The sequence below is a fragment of the Corapipo altera genome, unplaced genomic scaffold (genome assembly GCF_003945725.1).
Source record: "Corapipo altera isolate COAL_440 unplaced genomic scaffold, ASM394572v1 22, whole genome shotgun sequence".
NCBI lineage: Eukaryota > Metazoa > Chordata > Aves > Passeriformes > Pipridae > Corapipo > Corapipo altera.
The window spans coordinates 14,062,085-14,079,209 of NW_020884886.1; the positions used below are offsets into that span (position 1 = coordinate 14,062,085).

The following is a 17,125-nucleotide window of genomic DNA, read 5'->3' on the forward strand; positions in this document are numbered from 1 at the left end:
TGTGTGTACCTTCTCTACCCGATGACATGTGCCTAAATCTCTGTTACAACTGCAGATTGGTCTTACCCCAGAGAAATCTTTCCACTTATCTTAAAGAAAAAAATTTAATGTTTTGCAGTTCCTAAGGAATATAATACAGTTTTCTTGTTATATTATATTTTCCATAACCAGCTGTATTTCTGAGTGCACCTGTCAGTTTTTCCTACTTTCTTTGCAACAAATGGTGATTGCCATTAAAGTGTCAAATGTTTGATCTTTGCCTAATTTTCATTCCCATGATGTTTGTTGTTCTCTGAAATGCTGTAGGTACAAGAAATATGAGTATCCACATTTATATCCAAAGTGCAAGTTTGTAAAGGTTTAAATGGTTCTGCTAGCTGAAAATGTTGCATTTATTTTTATATGTTTATTTTAGCCCGTGACTTTAACTGTGGTGACAAGCAAATAAATGTTGTATAAGGAAAGAGCTGGTATGTGAACCCACCCTACTTCTGTCTGACTCTTTGAGAGGAAAAGATTGACAGTGGCAAAACTCAGAAATGCAGAAGGCAACAGCTGTAAACATTTCCATTCTTAGTCATCTGAGCTCAGTTTTGTGAGTGCCTTCAAACAAACAAGAATATTTGCATATGAACGTGTGAGTCAATATCTAGTGGCATTCTGAGCAGAACTTGAAGAGGTGAAAACCTTCCTATTTTGTTAGTTTTGAAGAGATGAGATGATGGGTGTGTGTTTATTCAAAATCTTTATCACTATGCTAGTCAGTGATAAAGAAATGGACCATTGAGCTACCACCAGAATAATTGCTTCAGGAATTCCCCTTCTTCAGGAGCTATTTGAAATAGCATGCACAGATGTACTTTTCCTTGGCTGGAGAGTCTGGGGAATGGTTTTCATGTTACTAACTTTAAAGCATTTTCTTGCATGTATAGCTCAGGGAGCCATTTCACAGCCATTCTGTTTGAATGAAGAAGTGCAGTTGTGATGGCCTTCCATTTGGGATTTGGTAGGAAGAGATCAGTTGTTTTGCCCATTAATTTTAAAGTTGGTGAATTGAGTAATTTTTCTTCTAGATACAGATTATATCAAAGACTATTGAACCTTCAGAGAAGCTGTATAAAACAACAAAATTAAGTGATACTACAGAAGATATTAAGAAAACAAAGTATTACAACTTATGCTTCTTATATTCATTACTTGACTTAAAACAATATTGTATACCTTCTCCCTAAAAATAAATGATTTTTCAATTTGCCTGAGATTTATTTAATGTTCACTTTCTTTTGTAGTGTTTTCAGTCTTTTTAGAATTACCTTGCATGCTTGACAAAAAGATACTTTGTGGTAGACCAGCTGAAGGCAAAGGAAAAAGTGCAGAAGGTTATGATATGGTTAAAAACACAAAGTTTTTTTAAGACAAACATATCTTAAATGCCTGTGTCCCTTTCCACCTATTTACTTTAAGAACCTGTAATCATCCCATTGTATGGCCTTAGGTGGTGGTGTGTTTGTGCAGCTAAGGGTGTGTGTTTTCTTTGTTAAACACACTTCAGAGATTATTGGTGCAGATTTATCAGCTATTTGAGTCATGCCAGGTTTCAGCTATAGGTTATGTTTTTGTAATTTCTCAAACTTTCATTTTTTTAGTTCTCTGTGTGTAAAGCTGTAATTAGCAAGCTGTGGTCTTGGTGTGTGGTACAATGGTTTTATCAGGTTATAGAAAAAATTGTTCTAGACTTTGGCCAATATGATTCTTATTCAGAAGCAGCTTGTAAATCTGCTCGAAACTGTCATTTGGGATACCTTGCTTGGTACTGCTGCTACCTCTTATATATATGAGTGTGTGTGTGTTTATGAGTTTGTGTATATATGTAGATGTGTATGTGTATATATGTATATGCAATCTTTCAAATTGTGTCCATTCATTCACCTGTTCATGACATCTAAGTAGTTCACAACAGCTTCTCTTTTTTAAAGATTACTGTGAATTGGGAGAACTTCCACCCAGATCTCCGTTGGAACCAGTGTGTGAAGATGGCCCCTTTGGGCCAGTGAAAGAAGAAAGGAAACGGACACCCCAGGAGCTACGTGAGCTGTGGAAGAAAGCAATTATCCAGCAGATACTGCTCCTCAGAATGGAGAAGGAAAACCAGAAGTTACAAGGTTGGTGAAGTTCTTGATTACACTCTACTGCAAAAGAAATTCACCTTTTGGTTTGCTCTATGGCCTTTGTAGTGGACTGCACCAAGCCTCAATGAGACATTTTAAGAACATGCAGGTTAATCAAGTCAGCAATATCTCCCTCAACACTCATTAATATAGATGAAAATTAGCACTTTTTTTTTATCACTTCACCATATTATTTGTTTACTTGATCTTGAGGGTTCCTCTTTTATTTTTACCGTGGCTGAGCTTTTTTAGGCTGGTGTCTAGAAGCTCTCACAAGGAATTCAGCACTATCTCTGTCATGAACTGAATTATTTTCTACATGCACATCCATAGGTGCTTGTCTAAGTATTGGTCATTGCAGTGTTGTGTTTAGCCAGTCTTGAGGCTGAATGGAAGTTCTTAAGGAGCTGATTGTGGACTTGAAACTACGGGTGCCTACAGTAGTACCCACTTAGATCAGTCCAAAGGGTGATAAGAAGGCACTTGAGAAACTGTAATTTGCAGTTGTTCTTAACCACAATTTTTCTGTGGATGAATTAGCTGCAACAAATCTATTTTGGTGGCAATTTTTACACATAAAGAGCAGCTGCATGCAGAATCACAAGTGATTGCCCTTGAGAGCTTCTCCTTTGAAGATATGCATGATGAAGACAGAAATGTTTATCTGGCTGATTTTATGTCAGGAAGGTAGCAAGCATCTGGACCCTCAAAAGGGGAGGTACCTGACATGAAAATGGCAATTCTTCTTTAATTTTGTGTAAACTTGAGGAAGGGTTGTCTTCCAAGAAGAATAACTGTGTAGAGAGAGGGCCCAGCTGTGTGACAAGGTCAGTACACCAAATGTGAAATCCTTCTTTAAACTTGGACTAAGACTCCTGATTGGAAAGAGAACACACCTCTTGGACACTGGATATGGCCTGCCAAATCACTTAGCCCACCTGTAGACTATTTGCTCCCAGCGCTATAGCTCTCTTAGTTCCACCCTGCTATGTGAAGAACACCTGACACCTGAGTTTTCTGAGAACTCCACAGGTGTTCCCAGCAAGTGTACTGGTTAATCCAGTAAAATAAAATATGGCAGTGAATACCAAATGGACAGTGTCCTTGGCTCAAATTCCAAGACCATCTGGAGAAGAGGTACCAAGAGCAATGATTTATACAATCCCTTTAGCTTAGAATAGCTCTGTTGTAAATGAACTTCTGTAACTTTTTTATGGCATTTAGAAATAAATTTGCTCTGTTTTGTGTATTTATACTCCCGATTTTCTTTTAATTTCTCTGTATTCCAATGGTCTGAATCTTGAACCTGCAGTCAAGTTTTTGGCAACTTCGGGCCGTTAATATTCGTACACATTTTAACAAGTTTAACTAAATGCTCCAGATTTGTCTGCCCAAAAGAAAAAATTGCAAAACCATTACAGATACATAAAGATGAGCATGTCTAAAAGGTAGTTAATGAATGAATGAGGCAGGTGTTGGCAGGACTGAAGACTCAGGCTGTGCTGTATGCACTATGGAGTGAGGAAGTTGTCCTAAGTAGCCGCTGCATGTAGATCTCAGATGGTGAGACAATACTTGAAAACAACAGATGACTGTGCTGCAGTGAGCACAGCGTCTTTACCGATAGGGCTTATGTGTGATATTGGGAATTGGGTAGTGTTATAACCTAAATAAGGTTGTTGATAAAGGCACAGTCTCATCTCAGTCCTCATGTGTCACTCCCACTGTCACATTTTTGCATATAGCATAAGAAGACTGAATAAAGCAGAAAAGATTGAAAAGGTACCAAGCACCAGAAAACATTTGTTTGCAAAAAATGAAACATTGAAAGATTTCTCTTTGTTTTCATATAAACTGAAATTTAAATACAATTTTTAATTATCTTCATATAATACCACCTCTGTTTTAAGGGTTTTTTAATATTCTGATTTATAATTGTGTTGTATTTGACCTGACAAAAATGTGAAGAAGTTGACAAATAGCTTAGATAGAGAGAATCGCTTTCAGTGTGGACACACAGTGATGACAAAACTGTGAGGGCTTGTATTTACATGGACTATGAAGTCCAGATCTTACAAACACTTGGGTAACCTCATAACTCACATGAATAACCTCATTAAATGAAGTCATTTGCATGCGAAAACAACTACAGGATGAGGACATACACTTCCCAAATATAAACGGTTCTTTTTCAGCTTTTAAAATATAGAAACTTGTTTAGGCAGTGGGAGTACAGGACAAGGTAACCCTTCGTGACTCTCAGGATTCAATAGTCTAAAACACCTCAGTTGCAGATACAGATCTCAGAACAAGTTGCGTTTAGCATGTTGATAATGTCATTATGAGCAGTGTAAATTTCAGGTGATCTTTAACTATTTCGTAAATTTATATAAAGAAATTGAATATACAAACAGTAGAGAGTTAAATTAACAAAAGATAATACAATATCATTTTGACATACATTGTCTCAAGACTGAAATGCATAGGAGTGTGATTTTGTGAGTTCATACTGTGAAATCATCAAAAGTAGCAGCAGGCTTATGATGTATGTCAAGAATGTCCTCAAAATAAAAGCATCTTGTCAGCATTACAGCAATGCATCATCACAACAAAGAAGTAAATGAATCAAAAAAACATGGTCACTTCATGATACACTATTTCATAAACATAGTTTCAAATCAGGTTATTTGTAGGAGAAATACTTCTTAATTTTTGTTTAATACTGTAGAACCTTTTCGGACTTTAATGTCTTTTGAACTTTTGTTCTACTCATTTTTGCAAGTAGAGAGCTGCTCTTGTCCTGGAACTAGGTGCATTGAGTCCTCAGCCACGTTACAGCCTAGTTAAAAAGTTGAAATACCTGTTTTGTTAAATTCTTCATAAATATCCTCAGTTTATGTCACTCCTCAGTGCTCTCTTTGTAACTTCATCTTGATTTCCTTATAACATTTTCTTTCAGCATTTCATCCTTTTAAGAATAGATGACTGACATATTTCTATCTCATCTGAACTACACTTTTTTTCTCCTATTTTTTCAGTCTTACGACCTCCACAAATTCATCCACTGTCACAAAAGATGCTTTATTATTTAGTTTTTACATGAGTACCATTAATAAACCATTTTTTTCCAGATCATTATAATACTAAAATGCCCCCACAGAAACAAAACTTAAAAGCTTTACCATATTCATAGGAAGTTGTAAGTTAAATTAATCCATTTTAAAAATAGTAAATAATATTGACTGCTACATTCATGATATCACTTCCTAGCTTCAGAAAACAATTTGCAGAACAGACGTCTGAAACTTGACTACGAAGAAATCACACCATGCTTAAAAGATGTAACTTTGATTTGGGAAAAAATGTTGAGTACACCTGGAAGGTCAAAGATTAAATTTGATGTGGAAAAAATACACTCTGCTGTTGCGCAAGGTAAGCACAGTTTGTTATGCTGAGTTGTTGAAATGCACGTAAATTGTATTAGAAAAGGAATAGGGTGACCACTCCTTATAACCAGGTTCTCACTAGAGCTGTTCCTTGGGCTGCTGCCTAAACAAGTAACAACGTTCAGTACCATCATGGCTGTGCGAATGCAAATACCAGTCCCTATCAGGAGTAGCTGCAGTTGTATTACTGAGCTAATTCATTTTTTAATAACGTTTGTCCTTACAGGAGAGTTGTACAGTACCTCAGTGTATTACAATTGTTGCGATCTGATTTTATAAATAAAAAGTTATAAGTAAAGAAAAAATGCCTGGATAATGCCAAAGAAATTACTGTGTAAATAACTGAGGAAGCCCTCTGCACTATTATCTGGGAATTCTCTGTTCCAGCCTGGGTACCATGTCTACATACAGACAGTATACCTGGATATCGCTGCAGAACTGCCTTTTCTCTGAGTTTAACAACACATTTTACCTGGAAATACCACTTATAGTCTTCCTCACAGCTGCAGGGCTGAGCGAACAGCGCCTCCACTGCATCAAAAGTAATATAACCTAAGGATATTCTTTAAATGTTCTAAGCAATTGGGTTATTGCTCAATGTTATTTGTGCCATGGTTAGTCCCAAAGGACCATGCTGAGTGCTGTATGTAGCCAGTGGTGAAGATGGCTACTCCAAGGAGCTTGTTATAGTTCTATACAAAGCTTTCCAACTTGTAAAGGAAGTGTCAAGAATTAACCACTATCAGAAGTTTAATATTTTAAATATTGCACCTGACTATATGTCATTATACTGTAGTTTGATCTGCTTCTATGGTTCACTGGAGGTATCAGATAGGGATCTGCTTGCCTGTCTAGCATATACAGATTTTCAGTTCCTTGATCCTGTTAACTCAACTATAGCTGAACCCTCAGTAGGAGTACAAATTACTGGTTTAATTACTTTCTTCCATCAGGAGTACCACGTCACCATCGTGGGGAGATATGGAAGTTTCTAGCAGAGCAATACCATCTTAAACATCAGTTTCCAAGTAAGCAACAACCAAAGGACACACCTTATAAAGAACTCCTAAAACAGCTAACTTCCCAACAGCATGCAATACTTATTGACCTAGGTAAGTACAGTAATGGTCTGAAATTAAAACAAGGGGTTTATGGTCTCTGGAAGATACTTAAATAAAATAAGGTAACACACAAAAAGCCTTTCACCATTTAATAACAGATTGTTGGTAAGAAACTGCTTTTCATCTGGTGTAAATGAGAAACCAGGAGATGATGTTTGTCCAAGAGGATCCCACCTCTTGTGTGTGAGATAATCCCACACTGAACTCAGTGTTCATTGTGGTCTTCCCTAATAAGGGCAAAAAATAAAGAATGTCTTCCAGAGCATGTTAGAACTGTTTGCAGTTTGGGTCTGAGAAGTTGTGGGGGACAATTTAAGACTGTAATCACAAAGTTTGATTGAATGAACTTGACATGAAAAACTCCATCAAGGGAAGTCATGCAATGCAAGTAGCCAAATGTCATGTGGTAGAATGACAAAAATTTATGGGGAAAGCTGTACTTGGCCTGATCTGAATGATTAATACCTATTGCATTATTTTCTTTTACATCTTTTCTGTAAAGCAGTAGTACACAGTCATGAGGGACACCTCATGATTCTGCCTTTTATAACTACTCAAAAAGTATTTGAGCATTTTCATTGCAAATGTCTCCACCCCCTTTCTTGCCTGTTGAGGGATTACCTATACCCAGGGCTGTCTGGGAGTACCCGTTTGTAAAAAGCTCCATGTGCAAACTGTTTTCAGTGGGTACTGAACTGTTAGAAGATTTGTCAGGTTTAGATGGTGACCTAAGATTTGTACAGTAAAGCAAGTATTTTCTCCTTTTTTGCAATCCTTGGTAAAGTGAGTCAAAATATCAAGGCAATGCATAGAAGACAGGAATCTGATGGAACAGGTGTGTCTGCAGAAGCTGACGTGGGCTGAGGTGGAAGGGATGGAGGTCAATGCCACCTTCACTTTCCCTTGCTTTACAGGCTTGCCAGGTTTCGACTTGGTGCTGGGAAAATAACACTCCGAAAGGAGCCTTAATACCAGCTGGGAATAGGCAGTTGTACATAGGTAAATTGTTCCTTTCAGACTTTTCATACCAATTCTAGGAATTCCCCTGGATTGAACAGTGCCAGAACAGTCTTTTATTTTTGAGAGAGGCATTTACATGCAACCAGAGATCACTTACTAGCAAGTACCTATTGGTCCAGCATACCAGGTGTTGAGAGCCCTGCCAGTGAAGGCTGGGATTCTGTTGCACTGAAATAGTTCAGTAAGAGGTGAACAGGTCTGTGCTGGTCTTGAACACGTTCAGCAGAGGGGAGGGGGGTGGATGACTCCTGGACAGTAGGAAGCACAGTCAGTCTGAGCTTGGTTGTCTCATACAGCAAACTGTGGCTTACTGGCTCAGCAAACTGTTCATATTTTCTTCCTGGTCCTGCACACAGATACATTCCTATCTTACCCATATGCTCTTCTTGTAGAAATAAATGACTGCATGTGTTGGCAAATTGGTAACTTCATGGTGGTTTTCATGCAAGATGTTTTTGCAAAGGTGCTGTTTGCCAGCCCATTTATTGAGGGAGGGATTGGGCCTTGTCATTACAGCAAGATGAAATTAAGAATCTGAAGACTTCCTAGTGATTCACATTGAAATAGAGCTGTGCTGCGTGGTAACAGACAGCATAGGCAGCTAGAAGGAATTTGCATGTTCTGACTTGTGTTCCTTCAGGCTATCTCTTAAACCTTTAAGAATCCTTCTGAAAGCATACACTTCTACCTTAAAATAAAAACCTATGTTCTTGCAACATATGGTTCTAATGTTTGAAAACCTTTCCCAAATTAGGTTAAAGAGGTCTTGCTAACACAATATGAGCCTAAGCTGTAATAGTATTGCTCACACTTAATTGAACTGATGCATCTTCAGCTATAAGTAGTGCTTCCTGAAAATGAGGCCAGCACTGTGCATCTGGATGCAGAGGTCAGGTACAGCAGCTGCTTTCCTGATCTAGTTTACATCTCATGGTATTATTTCATTACATGGACAAGGAAAAAAGCCACAACTCTCTGAAGACTTTTGTATGTATTTATTTTGTGAGCCCACCTGCACAACCACTGCAGTCACTGGGAATTTCAGGTCCTGAAGTCATGTTCAATAAATGATTTCAGCTCTCAATAAGGTAGGGTAAACTGACTTCTAGATGCTATCATTATAGGAAACCATCCATCATTGGGTATTTGCCAAACACAGTAGAAAATTATATTTTGTTTTATTACATTTTGAAAAATAAAGTAGTAGGTAGAGTCTTTTTTCAGCAAAAACAGAGGTCTTTGCTCCAAAATAAAAGCTAAATTTCTTAGTTAAGTTAGCACCAGGGCACTCAGAAGCAAATCAGTTCTGCTTCTCCTCTGTTTACTGGTTTTTAGAACTTCTTTGCATTTTTATTTTTGCTCAGCATGTCACTTTTCTTCATGACTTACATGAAAGGAGCCTTGCTGCATGAGTGAGGCAGTGCAGGTCTGCCTTTTGACTGTGTTGTAGTAGCATAAGCTGCTTCTCATTTGAAAGCCAGAAATATTTCTTCTGTAACATTCAACTCTGACACCCTGATCAGGGACACCTACTCAGAACTGAATGCCATGTCCCATGTGACAGGTTAGAGCAGCTACCCGATGGCAGAAGGACTCTGCCCCGGGCTTTGTCTTCTTGAAACAGGAGCTCTGATATTATCTGGCAGCACAGCAGCATTCCAGGAGCTAAGGGGTGGGGTGATATTTAACTAGTGGGCAAACAAAAAACAAGCTCCACTTAATATTAGAACAAAAGAGGTATTCAAATTTCTTCTCTGTTGAGATGTTTCACAGAGGAAGTCTGATAGGTGGAGAATTTTTCCTAAAAGTGAAAAATTCCCATTTCGAAAAGTGTTTGGAAAAAAAAAATGTCTGCAAAGGTGAAGTCCTTAATGTCTTTGTTCACAGAATCACAGAGTGGTTGAGGTTGGAAGGGAGCTCTTCCTTAAAGCAAGGTTTGCTCAGGCTGCCCAGGATCATGTTTGCTTAGGCTTTGAATATGTGCATAGATGGAGATTCCACAACCTCTTTGGGTAGCCTGTGCCACTGTCTGGCTACTCTTACAATACGAAAAAAGTTTTTTTTAAATGATAGGTGTAATTTCTTGTATTTCAATTTATGCCCGTTGTGTCTCGTTCTGTCAGAGGACACTACTGGGAAGAGCCTGGTTCCTTCTTCATTTCCTCCCACTGGGTGTTTGCACACACTGGTAACATCCCCCTGAGTCTTTTCTTCTTCAGAAAACAGTCCCAGTTTTCTCAACCTTTCTTCTTGAAATGCTTCAGTTCCTTCATTATCTTTGTGGCCTTTTGCTGGACTCTCTCCAGTATAGCCATATCTCTCTTGTCCTGGGAAGCCCAGAAGTGGACACAGCATTCCAGATGTTGTCTGACCAGTGCTGAGAAGAGGGGAAGGATCACCTGCCTCCTGCTGGCAACGCTCCTAACACACCCCAGGATACCATTAGCCTTCTTTACTGCAATGGCAGATTGCTGACTCATGTTCAACTTGGCGACCAGCAGGACCCTCAGGTCCTTTTCTGCAAAGCTGCTTTCCAGATGGACAGCTTCCAGCAAATACCAGTGCATGGCGTTGTTCCTCCCCAGGGGCAGGATTTTTGCACTTACCTTTGTTGAACTTTCTAAAGTTCCTGTCAGCTCATTTCTCCAGCCTGCTACTCTCTGAATGGCAGCAGTGTATCTGTCACTTCTCCCAGTTTTGTGTGATCTACAAACTTGCTGAGGGTGCACTCTACCCCATTGTCCAGGTGTCCGCTCTGTCCCCAGAGGTAGCTCAGATGTTCTAAGTCTGTGTCTGGATTCTAAAAGTTGTTTAAAAGCTAACACTTTTTAATCAAGAAAATAGAACTAGGTGACTCATCAAGCCACTGAATCAAGTCTCCCACTATTACTGGCAACCAGGCCCTATAAGCCCTTTAACAAACTGATCAGGGCCAGTCTTAAGAACCAGGTATTCAGCTGTTCCAAAAAACAGATTGTCACCATCCCCCTGACAATTTCAAAATTAATTTTGCAATGACTGTAACAAAACATAGGTAGAGTATGAGAGTAAATTTTTTCATATTGTTAACTTTTTTACAGCTTTCCTGGGGGTTGGCTCAGAATCTGCTTTTCTAAAGAATCTATATTTTTGACGGACCGTTTAATTTGATAACGTGGCAGGGTTTTGGGGGGTTTGTTGTTTATTTTTTAGTTTAAATCACTAACTTCGGCTATTTTCACAGGGCGCACATTTCCAACTCATCCGTACTTCTCAGCACAGCTGGGAGCTGGGCAGCTGTCACTCTACAATATTTTGAAGGCCTATTCGCTTCTGGACCAGGAAGTAGGATATTGCCAAGGTCTTAGTTTTGTAGCAGGAGTTCTACTGCTTCATATGAGTGAAGAAGATGCTTTTAAAATGCTAAAGTTTCTCATGTTTGACATGGGCCTGAGAAAACAATATCGTCCTGACATGACAATTTTACAGGTATGAATTCAGGTTTTTTTGAGTAGAGGATGCTAATGTTAGATCATAATAATGCAATATAGATAGCATTGTCAAAACCTGAACTCGAACTTAAATTGACTTCTCAAAAATAGGGAAGGATAATCTGGGAAAAGAATATATCATCTTAAATGCACTAGTTTCAGATCAAAAGATTTCATGGGAAACTATGGAAACCATAAATAGGAAGAATTCTGTTGTGTTGTATGAGCTTCAAATGACCCTGCAAATGAGCCTGACTCACAGGTGACCCATCCTCTGTCTTTTAGGTAGCTTCTGAGTATTTCTTGTCTTCACACAATTCTGTCCAAACATCAATTGTCAAATATCTTTCTCTGTTTTTAATAAGTATGAAACATGGACTTTGCTGCTATGAGTGTTAAAACACTTTAGTCTCTTTGTTCTTATTCCATGCAGATCCAGATGTACCAACTGTCTCGACTTCTTCATGACTACCATCGAGACCTCTATAGCCACCTAGAAGAACATGAGATCGGCCCCAGCCTCTATGCTGCTCCATGGTTCCTCACCATGTTTGCCTCCCAGTTTCCCCTTGGATTTGTATCCAGAGTGTTTGGTAATTCTTCATAAAACTTCTGTCTGTTCTTTTTGAAGTCTTATATTTGGAATCTTGTTATTAGGAATAGCATTATTATCCAACCTCTTTCAGACACCCAGGAGACACATTTTGCTTACTGTGAACAGAAGAAAGACAACAGAGGTCATCCTATGGAGCGTACAGTATTTCAGTAAACTGGAAGAGAGAGAAAGAAAGCAAAGAACAGTGCCTGTCTTGTTTTTACATCCTCATTGTTAACTTTTCCCACCCTGTAACCACTTGTAGAGAGGACGGAAAATTTGATGCCGTGAAGGCAGGAGTTTTGTTATGACAATGGCACTTCAACACCAACCATTAGTTACTTTCAAGCTAAAGGGAGATGTGACAAAGCCATCATCTGAGAAATATATCCATTTACTCCATTATCATTGTGTTCAACAGAGTCAGAAATTTTTTTAGGGTTATGTTTTAAAACACACATAGAGAAATCCCTTACAGTTTTAATGGGTTTACTCTGCAGAAACTTGAGACTTGTAAAGTAGTATTTCTTGTCCTTACAATTTTAGTCTGATTATCTCACTTTCCAAAAATATTTAGAAGCGTATGGGGTTTAGACTCTAAAGTCACTTCTGTTACCTATTTTTAAAATCAACAGAAGTTGTCTTTTTAAATTAAATTCCAATTAAGAATTTACCTTGATGCTACCTTATGGGTGTATATTTCATAGATTGTTTGGTGTTTGAGAAGATGCTTTATTTCCTTTTCAGTTGTTTGGTTTTCAACTTCATTATGTGGTACTGGATTGTCCATGATGAGCAGGGTAGAGTAGAGCTTTCTCTCCAATTCCTCTTGTCTGATGAGAAGTTGTTTTCATTTTCCTTAGTCAGCCTCATTTTAGAGATGCAATGAAGAAATTATTTATTAAGGTATTAATATTGATACTTTCCTGACTTAAAAAAGCATAGTCTTATCTACCACAAATAATTAATATAGAGCCCAAGAAGAACCAACAAGAATCCTGTCTTGTTTCTGTTTAAGAGCATGCTAAAAGTAGTGCTAGAAAAAATCACAGTGAAAAGGATGATGTATATATCCAAGCAGAACTATATGTCCTATGATTAGCATCTGAACTCCAGGGAAAACAGTGGGGTTTCTTTTTCCTGGAAGAGTTCAAAGTAGGCTAATGTACATCAACAAGTATCTAGCTGACACTAATAATCTGTAGGAATTAAACAAAGTGCTGTGAGTGTTATACACTGCGTTTATAATCAGTTTATCTCTCAATTATTCTTAATCATTCATAGTATTGTACATGGTAAGAAGAGTCTTTGAATTGGACAATTGACTGCAGTGAGGTTATAAAAGTACCTTGTATATCTAATATATTTGGATTTCTGCCTTAATACACAGATTAGTGCTTTACCCATCATTGGAGGATTGTAGGGCTTTAGAAAACAAAGAGTTTGCATTAGAATAGAAGGCATAGATACATGATCTTCACACATCTGATTTTAGATCAAGGAGAGCAAATCATGTGTGACAGAAACTGTTGCCTCTTAAAAGCCTCAGATGTTTTTTTAGAGAGAAATTTCAGCATGACCAACATTTGCAGTTTTTAATGTTTCAAAGTGTTTAGTAATTTCCTTAAAACAGTGATTACTGGAGCTATATAGGTTGAGAATATTGGATACTTTCTTACATTAGAAAATAAAATCTCATCTTCACCTATACTAAAGACTCTGAAACATAACTTTAAACCTAAAAAAGACTAAAGCTGTCACTTTGCTAGTGACTGTCACTAGCAGTACGGCAAGTTAGGATCCAGTCATTTCTGACCTATGTGTTTGTACACTTTTGCAGAAATATACATACATTTTCATTGCTCACTTTTTAGACCCTTGGGATGTAAGAACGTTGATGCTGAAGTAATTGATTTATCAGTTACTAAGACTCTGAGATTGCACTGCCACTTTCTAGCATGGTATCTCTGAACCCTTGGTATCTGAAGCTAGCCCACTGCTATTTAATAACACAGTTGTTACAGACCACTTCCTTTAGATTTCCACAGAATGTGCTTTTTGCAGGAATCGTAAAGGCAATACGTAAAAGACATGCGTTAGACAGTTTCATGAGTCAAATAGCAAAACTCCTTTTAATTTTAATTATCTGTCCAAACTTTAGACATTTCTCCTGAGCAGGATCTGATAAAAATACAATGTTAAGAAATATGTGTTCTTTAGTACCCCTGCTTATTTATTAATAAAGGAGACTTGATAGAATAGTGTTTATTTTATTTCAAGTTTGTATATAAAACTTAACTTTTTTTAATCCCATAGGCTGCCAGTCATGCTGACATTAATTTGGGTACCTTCACTGTATTGTTGTTGGCAGGAAGCCCACTTAACAGGAAGTGGGGGGAGTGGATAACAAACAGGTCTTTGTTAAGTACTTTCTGTTTTAAATGAGAGAGGGATTTCAGACGTATATTACCAGCCCAGCTCATACAGACATTAATTAACAACTTCTAGGTCACCTTGAGTTAATCTGCATATCATTATGGGGCAGGTGCTGAATCATAAATACACATTATTTTCAGATCTCCTTTTTTTCATTTTGTGTTTCCTAGCTGCTCTTCAGCTTTCCCTGTCCTGATATACAGCTTTCCCTCTGAACCATTTTCCCCATAGTTTTGAGTTTCAATTGAGAATTGAAGCAGATGCCTGCTCTGTTACCACTTTTTAGTCATTCCCGCCTTTGGAGTTCGCATTCAAGTCAGCATAGAGTTGAAAAATGTTACACTACTTTTAGGACAAACAGCGGCAAAGTGCAAGATTTATGGTTAGTTATTACTTGTGCTTTTCTTTCTTGGAGAGAAAGAGAGTGAAATGAGTTATGGCTTCAACATTACAAGCAAAAGAGTGCAAGGCGGGAATTTCATTGTGATACAAATTTGGAAAGAGTTTGCATTTACTAAGAAAGGCAGTTAGCCAATGTTTTCATAGGTTCTTCACTACATTAGAGATACCTGTAGTTTTGCTAGTAGTTGTTTACCTTACTTTGTGGTGGTTTTTTTCTCTTTCTTTATTCCTTTTTTTTTTTTTTAATAACGCACTCTTTTTTGGTACCATTGTGCTACTTTGTTTGTGATTGTGGCTTCATTCACAGCTTCAAATACAAAGCAGGGAAAGAAAAAAAGAGAAGCCCTTTCAAAATAAGTACACATTTAGGAAATATGATAAAAACCCAGAGTATCTTCTCTTCCTTTTTCACGTCCATCAGTAGTGTTTCATATGTTAGATGCTTCTGAGTTACAGTAGCAGGAAAGTCAAATGCAGAGCAATGCTGTTTATACAGATTGTTTTTGTGAAGATGGCTTTCTTGTCTGATGCTTTCATTGCAGTCTATTTCTTTATAAATACATAGGCATTTTTGTAAAGGACAAGGAAAGAAAGGGTGTTACATTGAAAGGTGGTTTCAGTGTGCTTGAATGTATGCCAGGTGCTGTCATTGCAGGACCACCTGCAATATTTATACTTGAGCTGTATTACTAAGATTTCAGGGTACTTATTAATATATCATTAGAATACTAACAGAGGTGGTTGAGACACATACTGAAAATAAACACATGCATATGAAACCTGATGCTGCTGGAAAGTGTGCATTTAGCCTCATGTGCTCAGTGTTGTATTAGCTGAGGTTTTGCGGCTCTCTCCATCAGATGAGAAAAGAACAGAATTTCAGATCTTCAGTTGTGTCTTCAGGTTTAGGTTTTACCTGTTGTATTAGGGTTTTTAAAGGGCATTGGGATTAGTTTTCTATTCAAATTTGTATTCTCATGAACATCAAAAAAGCCGACTAAACTATTACGTGCACAGAAAGTAGCAACACTGACAAACTCGACTACCTGGTTTATTGTGTACTTAGCTTAAATTTGAACTGGATTTTTTTTTTTTGTGAAAACTAAGTGAACAAATTAGTGAATGATTGTGATAGTCAAGTGTGCTATTCAGAGTAATAATCTTGATCCTATAAAACTTCTAAAACCATAGCCAAAAGCATGTGTCTGGCACAGTAAATCTAACCTCTAGGTTGCTCCTATGAGAAGTAGTTGTCTTTGGATATTTTATTGGTTTAATATTCTTGTCAAAAGATGTGATTGCTTGATAGAATTTTTTTTTTTTTTTTTTTTTGCAGATATGCTCTTTCTTCAGGGATCAGAGGCTATATTTAAAGTGGCTCTAAGTCTTTTGGGAAGTCACAAGCCCTTGATTCTGCAGCATGAGAACCTAGAAACTATTGTTGATTTTATTAAAAGCACTCTCCCCAACTTGGGTTTGGTACAGATGGAAAAGACCATTAGTCAGGTATGAAATAGTTTGAACGTATGAGAGGTATGCAAAGGAATGCTCTTTTCCTTGACAGAAAACTCCAACACTGTGCTAATTCTAGCTGAGAATTCTGTTATTGTAGTTCAAAGATGTTGAAAACTTTTGGTAGCAGATGACTTGTATAGTAGCTTACTATTCATATATCTACATGTTGGTTATGGTCACTTTATGAAGTCTTTAATGAAAATTCATTTAATTTTTTTTCACCAAAGAATCTTGCCTTCCAAGTCTCATTTCGGAAGCAAAAACTGACTTACAAGAGCCTCTTAAGTGTTGACCTTACTTAATGAAATTAGAAGTCTCCCTCCATTGACTTTGTCTATACTGGCTTTTATGGTGCTGCTTCAGTATGTAAAAACGTCATTCTACCAGGAGCACAGGGGGCAGTGCAGGCTCTTGCAATGAGCAGTGACTCTAGACAGCAAAAACTGGGAATCCTTGATACTTTTTTTTTAACAGCAGACAAGGAGAATGATGCAATATTGCTAAGCTAGCAGGATACTCCAAACAATAACTGTGGATTTTGAAAAAATCACAAATTATTGCAGTTAAGGCTTACTTGTTTAAAAACCTTAAGTGTTGTCACACTTGACATCTAAACTGCAGCAGGCAAATAGAAGATGGGCATTAGTCTGTTTTTCTGAAGGCCTTCTGTGGTCCAGACCAGAGGGGCTGTACAGTGCAGAACTGCAGATGCCCACAACTCACTGAGGGCTGCAGGAGATCAAAGCCTGTAGCTTTACAAAGAAAGCGGGCAGCAGCACAGTACATTGCCACAGGCTTGTGAGGGACTCCTTCTGAGCCTGGGCAGAAAAGCTTCCAGTGTACACATGCTCACATTAGGATCAGAAAAATTGGTCCTTGTCCTTACTGTGAAAAGAAGGAGGGGAGAAGTAGAAAGCCTGTGCGAGGGGAAGGAAAGAACGCAATTTCCAGT

The 17,125-nt window shown here is 37.9% G+C and overlaps 1 protein-coding gene across 12 annotated transcripts in view; it reads left to right on the plus strand.

Annotated features, from left to right (window-relative positions):
* TBC1D1 (TBC1 domain family member 1) overlaps positions 1–17,125 on the plus strand; it is a 110,348-nt gene that overhangs the window by 78,818 nt on the left and 14,405 nt on the right. For all 12 annotated transcript variants that reach the window (XR_003527572.1, XM_027642773.1, XM_027642778.1 and 9 more), the window contains 6 exons: positions 1,977–2,162; positions 5,439–5,600; positions 6,568–6,726; positions 10,979–11,223; positions 11,659–11,818; positions 15,995–16,164. Coding sequence is in view for 11 of the 12 variants with exons in the window: in XM_027642773.1 (XP_027498574.1) it covers positions 1,977–2,162; positions 5,439–5,600; positions 6,568–6,726; positions 10,979–11,223; positions 11,659–11,818; positions 15,995–16,164 (1,082 nt within the window). In the remaining variant the exon portion in view is untranslated. The remainder of the gene's footprint in view (positions 1–1,976; positions 2,163–5,438; positions 5,601–6,567; positions 6,727–10,978; positions 11,224–11,658; positions 11,819–15,994; positions 16,165–17,125) is intronic.